Source organism: Nelumbo nucifera, chromosome 2 (assembly GCF_055504915.1).
Source record: "Nelumbo nucifera cultivar China Antique chromosome 2, China Antique-T2T, whole genome shotgun sequence".
NCBI classification, from domain to species: domain Eukaryota; kingdom Viridiplantae; phylum Streptophyta; class Magnoliopsida; order Proteales; family Nelumbonaceae; genus Nelumbo; species Nelumbo nucifera.
In genome coordinates, this window is record NC_142650.1 from 29,650,926 (window position 1) to 29,668,555 (window position 17,630).

General features: G+C 36.3%; 1 protein-coding gene across 10 annotated transcripts in view; it reads left to right on the plus strand.

Moving 5' to 3' along the window:
* LOC104588575 (ubiquitin-like domain-containing protein CIP73) overlaps nucleotides 1-7,861 on the plus strand; it is a 48,950-nt gene extending 41,089 nt beyond the window's left edge. For 5 of the 10 annotated variants that reach the window (XR_016082489.1, XR_733822.3, XR_733823.3 and 2 more), the window contains 13 exons: nucleotides 702-820; nucleotides 933-1,001; nucleotides 1,842-2,003; nucleotides 2,143-2,212; nucleotides 2,307-2,485; nucleotides 2,861-3,025; nucleotides 3,128-3,199; nucleotides 3,283-3,415; nucleotides 3,500-3,952; nucleotides 4,835-5,265; nucleotides 5,622-5,702; nucleotides 7,240-7,345; nucleotides 7,598-7,861. Coding sequence is in view for 4 of the 10 variants with exons in the window: in XM_088898054.1 (XP_088754180.1) it covers nucleotides 702-820; nucleotides 933-1,001; nucleotides 1,842-2,003; nucleotides 2,143-2,212; nucleotides 2,307-2,485; nucleotides 2,861-3,025; nucleotides 3,128-3,199; nucleotides 3,283-3,415; nucleotides 3,500-3,952; nucleotides 4,835-5,265; nucleotides 5,622-5,702; nucleotides 7,240-7,248 (1,943 nt within the window). In the remaining 6 variants the exon portion in view is untranslated. Of the gene's footprint in view, nucleotides 1-701; nucleotides 821-932; nucleotides 1,002-1,841; nucleotides 2,004-2,142; nucleotides 2,213-2,306; nucleotides 2,486-2,860; nucleotides 3,026-3,127; nucleotides 3,200-3,282; nucleotides 3,416-3,499; nucleotides 3,953-4,834; nucleotides 5,266-5,621; nucleotides 5,703-7,239; nucleotides 7,525-7,597 lie in introns of those variants that run through there. The other 5 variants (XM_088898054.1, XM_088898053.1, XM_088898055.1 and 2 more) reach the window with 2 other exon arrangements.
* The last annotated feature ends 9,769 nt before the right edge of the window (nucleotides 7,862-17,630 follow it).

The following is a 17,630-nucleotide window of genomic DNA, read 5'->3' on the forward strand; positions in this document are numbered from 1 at the left end:
CCACATCTTTCTACAATTGGGTTCCAGAATATACTTTCCTTAGGGTTGGTGCCTAAAGGAAGACCTAAATAAATCAACGGCCATGGGGTGATGGGACACTCTAAGCAATCCGCTACCAAGTTTAAATCATCATCCTCCATGTTAACCCCTGCTATAGACGTCTTAATTTTTTGTGGACATAAAATAGGCAATTACGCAATGTTGGTCCCACTTATCTCGGTATTGAGAAGGGTGGACTGGATATGGTCCTAACCTTCGGCATTTTTTGCACAAAGTAGTCACTCTCAGACTCAAACCCATTTTCTCACGCTTGCCAGCCTAAGATTTTATCTTTACACCAAGTAATGGCCCTTCTTAAGCTTTTCATAGAGATATACTACATTAGTCATTATTATTAGGTGCAAAAATTGGAAAAATGATCATGTATGTTGGATTTGAAAATTTGTTTCCTTTATTTCTTTTTTGATCTGTAATCATTTTATGGGAAAATTTATGCTTTCGACAAGCAAGATCCATGTCTAATCCAATATCCATCTGATCATTACATGCACTTTCTCAATACAGTAAGCAACACTTAATGTTTGGCTTTAACTTTGTGATCTATCCTTATTTTTGAGAAAGCGATGATTTGTGTCAATAACCTTAAGTCACAATTTTCTAAAAGACCTGAAAATTGGCAACTGATCCTATGCCATTTGCAGCAAGTGAACCTACCACAAACACCAGCCATAGCCAAGGTAATCAGGTAGCTCATAGTGTGGTACTTGGGACCTTCAATATTGCTGATCAAGGGGATGGAGTTCTTCCAGATATCAATCGGGTAAGATCTAAGATGATAATTCCAAATGGAACTGAAGAAATCTTTGTTTATCTTAATGAAATCAATCCACTTTATTGACACTTCTGTTTATTTATTTGTTCTGAATGAGCAGATTGTTTCAGCAGTCCTTGGTTCTATTTTCACCAATATAGGGAGTGGCAGTGAAGGGGCTAACCATAGGGTAATTTTCAACTAGCACTAAACCAACTCTTGTACTGTCTCCAATAGATTTGATTTGAAAATTATTACAGCAATGCTGTTTTTATGGAGACAACCACCTATTGTAGTTTTTCCCCTTATATAAATGAATGGTGTAGTTTTCCAAGAATTACTGTTTGATCCACATATTTTTGGATCCTCTCAGGACTTGAATTTTAGCTTAGTTGATATAATTGTTTATAAAACCACTCCGGACTGGGTGGTTGGACTGGTTAAACCATGACCCAACCCTCTGGCTGGTTTGGCCATACATTAAAAAATGTAGTTCATGAAAAACCAGCTGACCAGACAGTTTAACCAGAAAACCAGTGAACTTGTCCCGGTTTTATGAAACTGCCTGGGTCCATTACTTGAATGGAAACTCATATTTTGAAGAAAATATTGTGCATATTGTCTTTTTACCATTAATCCATTTCTTCGTTTGCATTTATTTGTGCCTCTTTAATGTATTTATTGCTTTAATATACACATATTTTAAAGAAAATGTGGGTTAAGAGACTTGAACCCTGGTCATTTATTTTAAAATTTTAAAAACAAGCCATCAATCCACCACATGCAAGTATAATAATATTTGTGAAATATATGATACGTAGTATTTATATGACCTGTAAAATATATATGTATATGCCATGTCATCACGGTTTGACCTCTGGTTTAACTGCAGTTGAACCTCTCCCTTTTCCAGTTCTATGTCTGTTCTCTGAACATTGGTTGATATATGTTGGGAAAAATATCTTTAGCCAAAAGAAGTTTGTAGTTGATTTTGCATTACAAATGCTCAAATTTAATCTTTCTTTGGCAGGAACCTGCTTCTGAGAGGCTTGAGAGAACATCTGGTGCTAGTGTTCCATCAGATTCAGTGCGAAGTCAACCTGGTCAGCCCACTGCAGGGGTTCAATCTGATCCACTGCATGGTGCTTTCCGGCTTCCAACCCCAGCTTCTTTGGGACCTCTGCAGGCACCTGTAAGTTCCAGGCCTTTTTGCTTTATATAATCTTGTAATCTTCTCCCTTGCTTTTACTTGTTCTGTTTTGTGTTTGGGGTGTTCTTTGTGCATGATATATCCTTGCCAAAGATTTGAACCCATACCTCTGCCTTTGTAGGTTATTCCTGATTCTTTAGCAACTCTTTCCCAGTACATAAATCGTATGAGGCATGAATTCCGTGTCATTGGTGGGTATTCTTTTCCATTATTGGATCCCTAGACCTTTCACTTGTTCTAAGTTCTTTGCACATAGAGGTGGTTGAGAATGTGTACTAATTGCAGCAAGGAGCCACAGCAGCAACAGTCAACCTGCTAGCACCCCTGGCAATGAAGGAAGGGATTACGATTCTGCCTCGCGCTCAAATGAAGGGCAAGCAGGGCTGCCTACACCAGCATCACTGGCGGAAGTAATACTGTCTACAAGACAGATGCTCATTGACCAAGCCGGAGAGTGCCTATATGTATGTACTTGGACTGGTTTCTATATGTATTCTTGGAGCTTCTTATTTATTTATTTATTTTTTAATTTGTGATGTTTGAGAACCAATCTGCCTACTTTCTATTTTCTAATTTTGTTATAGGTACTGACACACTGCCTCCTGTGAAATAGTGAATGAGTAGATGATTTGTAGGGTTCTATTAATAGTTCACATGAATCTAGTTGCAGTTACCCTCTCAAGTTCTATAAACATTGACAGCTATAGTTTAGGATGGAGACATGAGCTCCTTACAGATCCTCCTGTTTCCAATTTACTTCTGCCTTTCCTTTCTGTTTGTTACCATTCAAGTCTACTTCTGCTGTAACACAATCTCTGGCGTCATCTTATATTTTCCAGCAACTTACAAGACAACTGGAGGATCAAGGAAATATTACTGATCCACTGATGCGGATGACCATTCAGTCTAATGCAATGAGGTCAGGAGTCTTTTTGCAAAATTTAGGTGCTCTGTTACTTGAGCTTGGTCGGGCAACCATGATGCTGAGAATGGGCCGTACACCGGTAAGTCTTTTTTTAATTGTTAATGTATTCTGCTGTATTCTCCAGAAATAAATGGAAAATTTATACAAAACCTAGTAACATGAGTCAAATTTTTTACACAAGTCCGAGGCAGTTGTTAATGCAGGACCTTCAGTTTTCATATCAAATTCCGGACCCAATCCTATAATGGTGCAGGTTAGTCTTAACCCCTCAAAACTTTTGTTCCTTATAGCTAACACATTTCTTCCTCCGAAACTAATTAGGTTTTACTTGAACAGCCTCTTCCTTTTCAACCAGGAACAAGTTTTGGTGCAGTTCCCATTGGAGCTGTACATCCTGGCTCTAGTTTGGTTGGTGGTACACTTGGTTCTGGTTTTATTCCGAGGAATATTGACATTCGAATACGTACAGGTACCATTTTTTTATGCCTAAAGTTTTGTTGATAAGTTAATTTTGGGTGTGCTCAAGTCTTCTAATTATTAATGTCCATTTTAGCAACTGGATCTTCAGTTCCCACAGCTAATGTTAATCAAGGGGAGCAGGCTGGTGTACGACAACCTTCGGGTCCAACAAATTCAGTGAGACCTTCTGGCTCAGCTTCAGGGGCCTCAGGTAGTCCATCCTTTGCTGGAGAGTCTGGAGTAAGGGTGGTACCAATTAGGACAGTGGTTGCAGCAGTTCCAGCTCCAGTCAATCGCCCAGCTTCTGATTCATCTGGTAGTTCCATAGGGTTATTCTATCCACTTCTTGCTAGGGTTCAACATGTAACTTCTGGGCATTTCAATAGTACAAGAGATTCTCAAGTGTCTGGTGACCGCCCTCCTAGTGTTCCTGAAACTGTGCGACACCCAATCCCTGAATCTGTAGTTCAAAACCAAAATATAAGCTTACATATAGGTACTTCAAGAGATGCTGATTCAGCAAATGTGGTGGTTCAAAATCAGCAAGGTAGGGTATTGAGGTTTTCATTTCATTTTGCAATTTAAATGGTACTTGCATTCTGTTTTTCATTTTTTTGCCATTTTGATTGCATGTTTTGAATCTGGTTAGATGCCTAAACTGTATATTCTAAAGTTCATAGCAGTCAATTTTTCCATCTAGTTCAAATGCAAGCATGCTACATTTACACTTCTTTTCCAAGCATCTACTGAATCTAAGGCTTTTTCCTTTCAATGTTCCTCGACTCTATTAGACTTGGAAGTTATATTCTCTTGAATAAGCATCACCTTCAGTTGTCTAAATGGCTTAATATCCATTCCTACTTTTTTCTGCAACAGGGGTCTCATTTTTAGGTTATTGCTTCTAGGAAATGGCTTAACCTGTTAGCCAACCCATTCCCTTGTAGCAAATTAGCAATGTAGTGCATCACTCCCATGGAAATGTGCTAGCATGAGACTGAAATATCTAGACAGGATTCATAAGAAGATTTTGCGAAAACATTTATTTTTCTGTCTATTTTGCATGCCACTTCTTCATCCATTTGTGGCACTGTAGAGCCTAGCCAAAAACAAAAGAGAAAATCTCAGGCTTGCACACATAATTTCATTGTATTTGCTGAATGTTTTAAGGTGCCTAGAAGTTCTCATTAATTAAACTATACGAGAGATCTTTTATGATATTGAATACTAAAACTGTCAAAATCATGATGCTGTGTTGTTCATGGTGCAGTTTCATCTTTCTTTGTACATGCCTCGTGTTATGGAAGCTGGCAATTGATTCTAATTCCTAGGGCTTGTATTTTGATTTATTTAACCTTTTTGCTGTTAGTTATTTGTTACATATGCACTTGTCTTCTGGACCTGATTGCCCAAATTTACATGTTTTCTTCAGGATCATTACCAACTTCCAGTTCAAGACAATCACAGCCATCTGATTCTAATAATAATAATAATAATAATAATAATAATAATCTCTCAAGTGGTAGGATCCAAAATGGTCAAGAGTCTGCAGCACATATTTCCAATAGATTTGATCAACTGTTAAGGACCATTTTCCCTGGTGAGCAAATCAGTGTTGGTGAAGCCAACTTCCCAGGCATGAGTACTGGCTCTGCTACAGAGCATGTAGGGACAGCTGGAAGTACTGCTAATGCAAGAGAGGCAACATCGAGAGTGGAATCTGATGATGGGATCTTCTTATCTAATTTGCTTCGCCAAGTCATGCCTGTGATATCCCAAGTCACAGCCATAGAGCAAAATGCTCCATTGCCAGAAGGAGTAGGTGCTTCTGAGCATAGAACTGCACATGATTCTTCAACACAAGTAAGTGCATATTATTGAAGAGGGTCCTGAGGGAGAGAGTAAAAAAAAGGGAAAAAAACTAAAAACCTGCTTTTTTTGAGAGAGAGAGGGTAATGTCTATTGTATTAGTTGTGTAAACGGATAGCTGGACATGAGAAACATTTTTTTTAATAAATGACACAAACATGAAGAATAAAAGTAAAAAAGAAAAAAGGCTTCCAGTTTCATTGATGGTATCAGGAAAATGGTGCCACCTTTACTAGGGAAAAGAAAGGGAGGTGGGAAGAGGGGATGGGTGTTCTTGTTTTGCTCATTATTATAATATGTCTTCTTTATATCACCAATTTTATTCTCATTAAAAGATTCCATGTGTGTAGACCACAGAGAGCTCTAATTCTGGGACCACACGTAGGTGCAGTGACAACCTGCCAACCCCTCCAGATTCAAAACGTCAGAAGGTTTGTTTTCATCTCTCTCTCTCTCTCTCTCTCTAACATCTATCTATCTAGGTCTTGAGTATGATTCAAGCTTCTTGTATAAAATGATATAGACCATACTTTTAAATTGGAACCAACAAACTTGTTGGGAACATGATGCTGATTGCCTCTAAACCCTGGTCCCTATTAGCGTTAGAACAACTAAGATACCTAAATATAAGATATTTAAATGGTAAACTATACATTTAACTATTTCAGAAAAGTTTTTTTGGACATTTAAGGTCCTTAAAAGATACAACTTGTGGTTTGGTTTACCGTCCTTTACATGGCACAATTGAGGGAGTGTTCTCTAATGTGAATTGTTTTCCTTGTGAGTTCCAAAAACAAATCTAAGCTGTCTGGTTTGAAAACAAATTGGTTCCTAAAACTAAAACATAGAAAACATGTTCATAGTTGTGTATATGTTTTTTGTTTCTAAAATTCAGACAAAAAATTTGCTTTTGAATTTGTGGTTTAAAGAACATGTTTTCATCTGGTGTTTGATATCATGTTTCATAGATCATATGATATTTGTACTCCAAAATTTGTTTTTATTTTGGATACCATTCTTTTGATGGTAAAAACATGGATTTTTTTTTTTGAAACAAAAACTGATTTGTTTTTTTTCTTCTGAAAACAAAAACATAATTCAAGAAAGTGTTACAAGTTTTTTTTGCTGATGTGGCGATTTTAAAAACAAATAAAAAACATTCATGAACGCTCCCCAAGTGGGAGACCCACCATTTTAAGGATGCTATTTATTATCTAGATCTTAGGAAATAGGATACATGACTATGACATTGTTTAGTAATTCATAGGAAGATCCAAAAGAATGTATAACAGGTTTACAAGAGATTTTGATATAGGCTTTATGGAAAGGTGATAGTGACTTGTCAAATGGTGCATTCTACTTGCCTATACCTTTATTGTTTACAAGAGTGGACATAGTAGACATTCCCTAGTGTCTTACATTTATCCCATGCAAATCAAAGTGTTATAAACTATAAGTTTCTTACAATAAAAGAGGCAGAGGAGGGAAAAGAGAAGAAATATATTAAGATAAGTCACTGATAATTACTTGTGCTCATGTTCATTTTTTGCTTTAGTTATAATCATCAAAATTGTTCAAAGGACATTAATAATTGATGTTAAAAAAGGAGGGGGTTAAAAGGATCAACTAGCATGGAGTGGGGGGCACTAGGCCTGTGGGTCAATATGCAAAATTGTGATGTATTATTCATTGTGGTTCTGAATATCAGCTTTGGCCGTTGTATTGGTTAATGATAAAAGCCTGAACAAACTAAAGAAGAAGGAAAAATTGTCTGTTGACCAATCCACTACAATTATAGCACTTGATCTTGGATTACCCACAAATTACTAGAATTATAGTTTCAATTAAAAAGAACTATTTAGAATTCTTTTTATGTATTAGGTCTAACTAGTTCTTGTTTCCAAAATGGATGTCCATTGGAAGTTGAATTACTGTATAGGTTTTTGAAGCTTGGTATTGTTGTTGCAGAGGGAGTGAGAATAGTCTGTCCTGAGGTTTACTTCTTCGGTTGATCTACCAACTGTATAGATGGATGCTGATTCTGGTTACAAGATTTGATGCTCTCATCGTACAGGTAATTAGAGGCATGACTTGTTTCTCCCTTCATGGTTGTCACAGCGGTAGGATGTATATCTTGAGCATAGTCTTTATTTCTTTACTGCGGGCAACATGTGAAAATAATGTGATACTCGGTAACATGGGCCTTATCTTGAAATTTATTCAATTTATATAAATACCATTTTATGACACTCACATTCAATTCCATCTGTAAAAGCCTGTGAGCGTATGCTTTAGTCTTTATTTTTGGTTCTTTCTCTCTACACAGCTCAACGAGTGATCGTGTATTTCAGATGTTATACCTCTCATCCATAGGAAAAGTTGATTTGAGTCTCTGCCTGTGCCGCATAGGTCCTTTTGGGTCTCCGTCATTTACTTTTATTTATTTTTGTTTTGTTGTAAGCACAAAGAGCTACAAGTGACGGCACCTAGCTCCATCAGTTGTAAAATGATTATTTTGTCCGGGTTGAGGGAACCTCGCCCTTTTTCACTTATGAAATAAAATTAATCTATCCGGCTGGTCTGCCCCCAATTGATTTCCCACGATTAGCGTTGTGTTCTGTCTCTGGGATATGTTTTAGTGATTCTCTTTCGATCAGTATAGCTAGGCCAATAAGCTAATCAGCTGTGCTTGGGCTGTCGGATATTTAAGGTATATTGCCATTCATATGGACCACATGGGATTGATTCTCACTACCTGGACTGAATTCTTTTATACATTTTAAATAAGATTCGGAGATGTAATTGAATAAGAATTAATTAAAGAAATAGGCATTAAATGCATTATTTGAATTTAAATAGGGAAGTCAGCATTACATAAGTGCAATTTAAATGTCTTAAATGGGATGGGGGGATGCAATAAGGAAACAGCGGGATTGTATCAGTCCATATTAGTCAATATAAATCAGTAGTGGGTGTAGAGTCGATAATGTGGATATTGTCGGTCGGTTCCAATTCAGATGAGTTTGTTGGTCCATATGGGCTGAACATGCAACAGAGATTCAAAGTATCATCAAGGCAATTTCAATAGATGTATGGGGATAAAGCGTGGATGAGCAGAATGCTGGACACACACCAGATGTAATATTTTCTGTTTTATGAATTAATATATGATGTTATGTATATGCTTACAAAAAATGATTAAAATGAGTTTTATATTCTTTATAGAACTCCATAATTGGCATTGTTTTTGGTAAATAATAATCTTACCATTTACATCAAAGCAATTAGGTTTTGGATCTTCTTCAAACAAGCCTCTCAACAGGACACTATTAACCATCCATCGGGGCATTACCATAATACCATTTACATCAAGGGAGATGTTCCTGATGGGCAGCTGTAGTGGTTTGTTGGAGCATATCCGGCTTCAACAAATTGAGAGGAATGGAAGTAGAAATTTTTCCATCTATTATACAGGGAAGCAAATGCAGCCTACGCCAAAATATAAGTGTAAGAAACAATTTTTTTTTTTTTTTTTGGTATCAATTTCACAATGTTCATATGCTTTAGTTACTTCCAACAAAAGAGGTGGAAGGTATTTGCACTGTACATATTTGTAGAGTGAGTACAAATACTTCACTTAGGCTCAGTTTGGAGTGAGTACAAATACAAATTTGTAGAGTGCAAAACCTTATATTTTGCATTATTTTATATGTATTTGCACTGTACATATTTGTATTTGTACTCCTTCCAAATGGAGCCTTAGGAAAAATTTAATTGAAAAAAATCATTAAAAGGAAAAATAATGGAGAAGGAAGTAAAGCAATCTAAGTAAATAGCTTGTCCCTAGAGAATATGAGCGAAACAAACAAGAGAGTTATTACAACCTAGAAGAATCCTATAGATCATCTAACAACTTTCTCTCCCATTCATATATGATATATCTAATGTGGAGTAATGACTGCCTATAAGGTTGTAGAGAACCCTTCCTTCCCAATTGATGTATATTGTGTCCCACTTAGTGTCTCCTTTCCAACTTGTGTACTACGTCCATTATTTGGTGGTATAAAATCTTTCAGTACAATCAAGTTGTTATCATCCTCTTCGATATTCTTTATGTTAGGGAATAAAAACCTATTCCTAGCTTAAATGCTTAAGCTTTTAAATTTCATGGATCCTTGATATGGTATTAAAGACTCTTTGATCCCTAGTGTTCAATCATCATTGCCCCCATTATGATTAATTAAATTTCGGCACTAGGTATATATGATGGTATGGGGGTCATGCTTGTTCACGCTTCTACCTCGGTGGGCTTTTGCATAAGGGGGCATGTCAGGGAATCAAAACCTATTCAATGACCTAACTTAACAGTTTAAGCTTTTAAGTTGAATGGTTCCATGACACTTTGACGATGCTTAGTTGTTTAGCATTGATTCAACATTTTTATGGACACACAATGGAAAGAAAGTTAAATTTTCTCATGCTCATTTTTCTTTTGCATTTTGGAATGTTTTCTTCCATTGTTTTATTTTTTAATCAGTAACATTTTGGACAGGCTGGGCTGGGCCAAGCTTAGGGCCAACACCTTAAATGTGAAACCTGGTAAATGAGTTGAATGGGTTATTGATCAAGTCAATGTATGATACCACAACTAGGGTGTCAATGGATCGGTTTTGGAGTGGACCCGTCCAATCCAAAATCAATCTGGATGGATTGGATGAACCAACAAGACATATTGAATTGGACCAGTCCAGACTTAATGGTCCAAAGTATTTATTGTATTGGATTAGACCTGGTCCATTTGCGATGAATTTATTGGATTTAGTGTTTTAAAAGAGCAAGGCAGGGGTCAATTTGCACTTGAGGCGTAAGGTGCAAGGCGAGGCTTGTGCCTTTTTGAAGCAAGGCGCAAAAATACAAAAAAAAATGTCAGAAAATTCAAAAGAAATGTCAAAAAATTCAAAAAATATAAAAAATATAAACTTAAATTTTAAAATAATGTATTAAAAAACCTATTATCTAAAATTAAAATACATAAGCATAAGATGTAAAGCATATTCAAATGAGAATTTAAAAAAAAAATCAAACATAAAACATTTTCAAGCATGTAAAACCTCTATTCTCTCTTTATATTCAATTGCATTACTTCAAGTAGCTAATGTAATGTAAAACATATTACATTCCTGATTCTACGAGCTCCATTTGTGTCACGCCCCTCAAGGGAAGCCCAAACAAGTCCATGTTAAGTCTTAAATTCTTAGGGCATGTTCGTTTGCTCTGACGTTTGACCTCTGAAAGTGCAATAATTACATTAAGATGTATATTGGTATTGGTGAACTTTTCTTTCCTCTGAACTCTGAATGTAGAGAATATTGTTCTGAATTTTGAATTCTGAAAAAAGTCAAATGTCCAATTTAACCCCATATAAGAGAATTTTTATTTATCTATATAATTCAATAAAGAAACAATATTAAAAATTATTATAATAAATATTACCTAGTATTAATTATTAATAGTAATTAATTAATAATAAATTAATGTTTAATTCATTAATTATTAATCACTAATTAACTGATGAGGGCGGATTTGGCCCTCCAGTGACATTATGACATCTTGTCACGGTCTAACACAGGCTTAGCCTTGCCTACGCTTGGCAAGCCTACGTTAAGGGGCACCATCGTCATTTTCGCCTGTAAGATTATTGGGAGAATTGATGTCATCTTCAAGTAGACCTCTAAAAGCTTAACGTACTCTTTGAGGAGGGGTGGTCGACCTCCTTGGGTGCCTAACCTTGGCACTCCTAGACCAACTTCCCTTGCGGGACGGCCCTGGTTAATGGCTAGCGTGGCTACCAGGGTTCCTCATGGGTGCACACATGCTCATGGGGACAGTGCACGGACTGGCACTGTGCCGCCGACGCTCAAGGGAGGCTTGGCCTGCGGGCCTTGCTTAAGCATGACCCTTCACCTCGTCAGCCCTTTTGCCCAAGCTGATCGAGCTATCCCGTTGCCCATAGCACACGAGTGTGCTCCAACCCAAGCGGCTGTCCAATCATCTTGGCACATAGGTGCCCATCATCATCGGCATATAGGAGACCCATTCATATCGGTGCTAAGCCACCTCTTCAGCGCGTAGTCGCCTTGAATTACGGTCGTCCCCTTTTAGCACGCAAGTGGCGCCTCCCATGGACCGGCCAGAGCTAGCAGAGTGCCCCGACCATGCGACTTGAGGTCATGGCCCAGCGCTACCGACCATTGGGGAGCCATCCCTTCGGGCAACTCCTAGCCTCCTAGCATACAAAGGCTTGTCTTGGCCTGCCTTGGCCTGGACGCCGCACGGGTTTCTTCCGCTGTAGAACTACCCCCGTGGCAACCTGGAAATTCATGACAGTAAGTGCAGCCACTTGACAACCAGGCAGCTCGGGGCTTGCCACCAGGCAGCCCACCACCAAGGAGCTTCACTTCAGCCCCTGGGTCACAGGCCACTTGGGGGCAAACGTCACTGACGAGGTACTTAGCCAAATATTGGTACATCACAAAAATACTGATACGTGACAAGAACCGGTTACATCACTAATAATTAATTAACTAATAATAATAATAATTAATTATTACTTAATTATGAATAATTATTATTAATTAATTAAAGAAATATTATTACTAATTAACAATTAATTAGTAATTAATACTTAATATTAATAATTAATAATTAATTCAATAACTATTCATCACTAATTATTAATTAATTCAATAATTATTCATCACTAATAATTAATTAATCAATAATTATTACAATATAATAATATTATGGGGAAAATAAAATATTGGTGGTGGGTCCGATGGGTCTTCATATGAGATGTTATAAGTTAATTGAGCATTAGAGGGGCAATATGGGTAAAATCTATTAAAATAATGGCCTGAGTCATTTGTACTTTAGCTATAATTAGACTTTAGTGTTAAGAGCAACCGAACACCTCTTTAGCGTTGAAAGTGGTACGGAACCACTTCAGCATAAGAGATCAAAGGCATCGAACAGGGCCTTAGTTTTCATACAAAAAATAATGATTTTATAGTTTTAATTGCTTTTTAAGAAATTTTATTAGGATGAATGAATGAACAACATTACCAACTTGTTTGGGATTGCCTCGAGGGGCATGGCATGAGGGCCCAGCCGTTACGTTAAAAAAAAAAGCAAACAAGTGTCAAATTTTCAAAAGGCACACGCCTAGGCACACCAGGGGTGCACCTTTTGAAAGGGCTATGGCTAGGACCTAGGCGAGGTGCATACCCTGAAATGCGCCTCGCCTGTGCACCTAGGCGCGCCTTTTAAATCACTGATTGGATTGGGTTGGATGGAACCAATATCTAGTCCATTGATAGAAGATAAAAAATATAGGTGTCAATGGACTAGGTTTGGATTAGAATTAATCTAAATTAAAACAAATTTGAACAATCTAGACATTGAATTGGACTAGTCCAAAATGGTCCAAAATATACATTCGATTGGATTGGACCTAGTCCATTTGTAATGGACTCACATTGGACCGGATCAGATTGGACCAAATCCAGTCTAATTGACGCCCCTAACCACAACGAATTTATATACTAACAAACATTTTTAGCCTGAATACAATGTTGCTATCTAGGCCCAACCCTAGGAGTTGGATCAAAGGCAGAGCTTAGACTGAGCTTACGGTTAAGCCTGACTTGTCTAAAGGGGCCTAGCCCACATTGAAATTTGATCCATTTGGGTTTGGGTTTGGGCTCAAATTGGGCTTGGGTAGGTTTCTGATTCCATACAATATCTATCTATAGTCAAATTAGGTTGCAAGTTGGTCCAAGAACCAACAAAACTTCGACAATCGACTCTACATTTCAAATTATAAAAAACCCCATCATGTCATCGGAGTCTTATGTGGCTGCCAACATGGGACTCTTAATCCATGTTGGACACAACAAAAAGTTTATACGGAAATTACCTTTAGTGCTAGGTGATTTAAAAATAAAAAAGGTTTCTAGTCTCTCTCTCTCTCTCTCCCTCTCACACACACACACACACACAGTCGTCTTTCTCTGCTCAACGACTATGATTTGAAAATAAACAAAAAATGGTTTTTGGTTTCTATATTTATGTTAGGGGTGTCCATGAAAAACCAAAAAATGCAGTTAATCGAACTGATCGGTTCGGTTTCGGTTTGGTATTTTTGAAAAACCGAAGGATCAGTTCAGTTTTCGATTAACCTACAAAAAATCAACAGTTAACCGAACCGACTAGTATATATATTTATATGTATATTTTATATAAATATATATTCATTATATATATACATATATTATATTTATAATAATCTATTTATAAATATATTATATATTTATAATATATTATATATCATTTATTATTTATAATATAATATTATGCATATGTTATAAATGTAAAAAATTGAAGCCGGTGGATTGGTTAACCGATGGTACTGATTCATTTTCGGTTTGGAGAAATGGAAAAATCAGTGGTACCGGTTTGGTTTACAAAAATTGCCCATTGTTCAACTAACCGAACCATGGACACACCTAATTTGCGTTCTCTCAATCAATCAATCAATCTATTTGTGTGTGTGTGTGTGTGTGTGAATCTACCGTTCTCCCTCAATCTCTCTCATTCTATTTCTTGGTTGATCTCTCCTTCTCCCTCAATCTTTATCGTTCCCCTTTAGTTTCTCTCTCACTCCCTCTCTCATTCTTTTTTTTTTCAATTTCTCTTATACACTTATGCGATACTAATCAAACTATCTAAAAGAACATGAGACCAACTTGGTATGGTTCTAAAATCATTACATGAGTTTAATAAAAATTCACAAGAAACTCTTGGACCAACTTGATAGAAAATTATAACTTGATTGTATAAGTGGTTGGTCTTTTGACTAAATAACATATACGGTATTAATAAGACCATATAAATAAACATCATGCCAACTTGATAAAATTCACAAATCATTATACATTACAAGAAACTCTTGACTAACTTGGTGTAATGATTTTAGAACCATTCCAAGCAGATGTTTTGATTTGGCTATAGATCGAAACTGAGATAGTGGGAGAGACAAAGGGAGTAGGAGATCAAGAGACAATTGTGAGAGCGAGAGAGTGGGAGGGAGGTTGAGAGATGGAAGGAGTGGGAGAGAAACTGAAAACCCTTCTTGTTTATTTTCAAATCACCCAACATTAAAGGCAATTTTGGTATAGGCTTTTTGTTGTGTCCAACATAGATTAAGAGTCCTATGATGGTAACAACCACATAAGCCTCTGATGACATAAGAGGGGTTTTTATAATTTGGAATGTAGAACTTGTTGTTAGAGTTTTGTTGGTTTCTGAACCAACCTATAGCCTAATTTTAAATGTTAAGCCCACTTAGACTATAATTTTCTCTTTATTTATTTATTTTATTATCACAAGAATGAACATGGTTTTGTTGCTTAGAATCGCATTTAAGATGCAAGCCTTTGGGCGTGTTCTAGTGATCCGAGTTTGAATCATCATGCCTCATGCTTGTAATTTTTTATAGTAAAACATGGTGTATTAATGCGTATCAATCGATACAATGCAATACAAGCTGATACACATCTACATTGCTATGATACATATGACTCACGAGATACGCTTCTGTTCGTAGCATATCTTGTACTGCCATAGGCCGACACCGATACAATACGCCCCCATATCAAGTATATCGTGTCAATATTTAAAACCTTGATACTATGTATATTTTCGCATCTGTATCGCTATGATACACTTTTGTTCATAGCGTATCCCGTACCGCCATAGGCCGGTACTAATACGATACGCTCCGTATCAGGCGTATCATTTCAATATTTAAATCCTTGCTACTGAGTATATTTCCTCATGGTTCAAAATATTGATACACACCTAACAAAAAAATATCGATGGACCTCAATACCCATGAAGGTGTATATCGGAGGTTTGAACAATGCACTATCTTTTTTTTAGCTTTTTTCTCAAAATTTTATAGGGACCAGTCTTAGCAAGGACTTTGGATGGGCTCCCCACCCCCACAATATGTTCCCAATTCACAGAGGGGTTGTGTTGTGGGGTGCTTGGGGGCATGCCTTAAAGGGAGCCCTCCAAATTCTTTAAGAAGGCCTTCCCCCTCAAAAATATTAAAATTAAAAAATATATATTTCACAAATGGGGGTGGGGATGATTAAATAAGATGTGCCTGAAACGTGATAAAATTTTGAACCTTGTATTTTATAGAATTATAAATATTCAAAAATAGTATATTAAAACTAATACAATAAATAATCTATCAAATCCATGTTTGTATAAAAGGGTGGTTTTTAATATCAAGAAAATTATATAAATAAAATATTTAGAATAGAATAATTATTTAAATACTTAAAATTTAAAAATTAGCAAATGATATTCATATTAAAATTTTTATAGATTACTAATTAATATTTTAATTTATATTAATAAGTAATAACAACATATTTATTATTTATAAAAAAAGAAAAATATTGTTTATAAAATATTTAAGAATATAATATTAAATTGAATTTATCAAATCCATTAATCTACATTTATTTCAAAAAGTTATTTTTCATATTAGAAAAATTATATGACTAGAATATTAATAAAGGTATAACTATTTTAGTAATTAAAAATTATGAATTTTTATATGATATGTATATTATAAATTTTAACAAATTTGATATACTTTAAGTTAAGATTAGATTTTTATAAATTATTATTTTAATTTGTATTTGAGAACTTAATATTTAGTTGACTTTTTGTTAATATTAGAAATGTAAAAAAGTAAAATAAAATAATTTATATGATTATAAAAATATAATAGATGCATATACTTAGTGCCTTGGACTCTTGAGTGATGCATTATAAATAAAATTATATGATATCTATGCATCATGATATATTAATTATAATATATTTCTTTATATATATCACTAAAATATGCATTTCCTATATATTTATATATTATTTGAAATTATTTTGATCTTAAATTTAATGATATTATTGTATTTACAAAATCTGTATGCATTGTCCTAGCATAAACATGAATTTTCATATTTTTTTTCAGTATCGATACATTTTTAAAGTATATCCGGACTTATTGATTTCGAAGAAGCAATTGTCTTCTATTACATCATACTTGGCACCAACTTCTTCTTCACATTCTCCTTAATCCTTATCGTAGTAGGATTCTCTGGCCAAACCAGCTTCACAAGTTGTAGTAAAAGCTAGCTTTCCAAAAAAAGCTGTCAAATCTGCTACCTCAGACATTGCCCAGACTGCTAAATCTGCAGCTACCAGCGCTATGGGGTGGGTAGGCATCAACGCCCATGCTATTGACTCTACCACGCAAATGTCTAGTGGGTCGATCATCCAATTCAATCTGGAAGCTTAGCTGCTGGTTCTAGCAACCAATCACTTGATGGAGAAACTACCCAATCTGCTTTTGGAGCTATTGCAGCTTCAATTAAAACGCCTGGCGAAAATGGAATACAATAAGCCGCTGGAACCATCGTTCAATCACCTGATGGATTCACCAGCAGCCAGTTTGCTACCGAAGCTTCCATCCAAACGCCGGCAACCCAATTTAGTGTAGAAACCATCCAATCAACTTCCGGAGATATTGCAGCTTCAATCAAAACGCCTGGCGATTATGGAATACAGTTTGATACTGAAGTTGCTGGAACCGTCATTCAATCATCTGACGGATTCACGAGCAGCCAATTTTCTACCGAAGCTGTTGTCCAAACCCCGGAAGCTCAATTTAATTACTATAGAAGCTGCCGTATCTTTTATCCAGACGCCTGATGGAGAAACCGTTCAATCAGCTTCCGGAGCTGCTATTGCAGCTTCCACCCAAACGCCTGACGGAAAAGGAATACAGTTTGCTGCTGAAGCGGCTGGAACCGTCATTCAATCACCCGAATCTACCATCCAATATGCCGCTGAAGAATCGATCGATGGGGATACAACTCAATTTGCCGAGGAAGTTGCCTCGGTTTCTTTTGAAATGCCTGACGAGGAAACCATTCAATTTACTGGCGAAGCAGCGGGGAATTCCATGGAAATAATGCTTGATCAAGATACCATCCATTCTGCTTTCGAAACAGCAATCCAAAGTTCCAAACGCCTTTTGAAGCTGCTGCTGAGGAAAATGTGCAAAATGCTCTCAGAATTGCTGCCGAATTTGTTGCTGCATTTGGCTCTGAGGCGTGTGGGCTCTACCCAGGAGAACCTAACTCATCCATTGCAGCAATGCATTTGTCCATCCATCTGGTCTTAAAGTTGCGCTTGGATAGTTGCTTTATGTGCTTCTC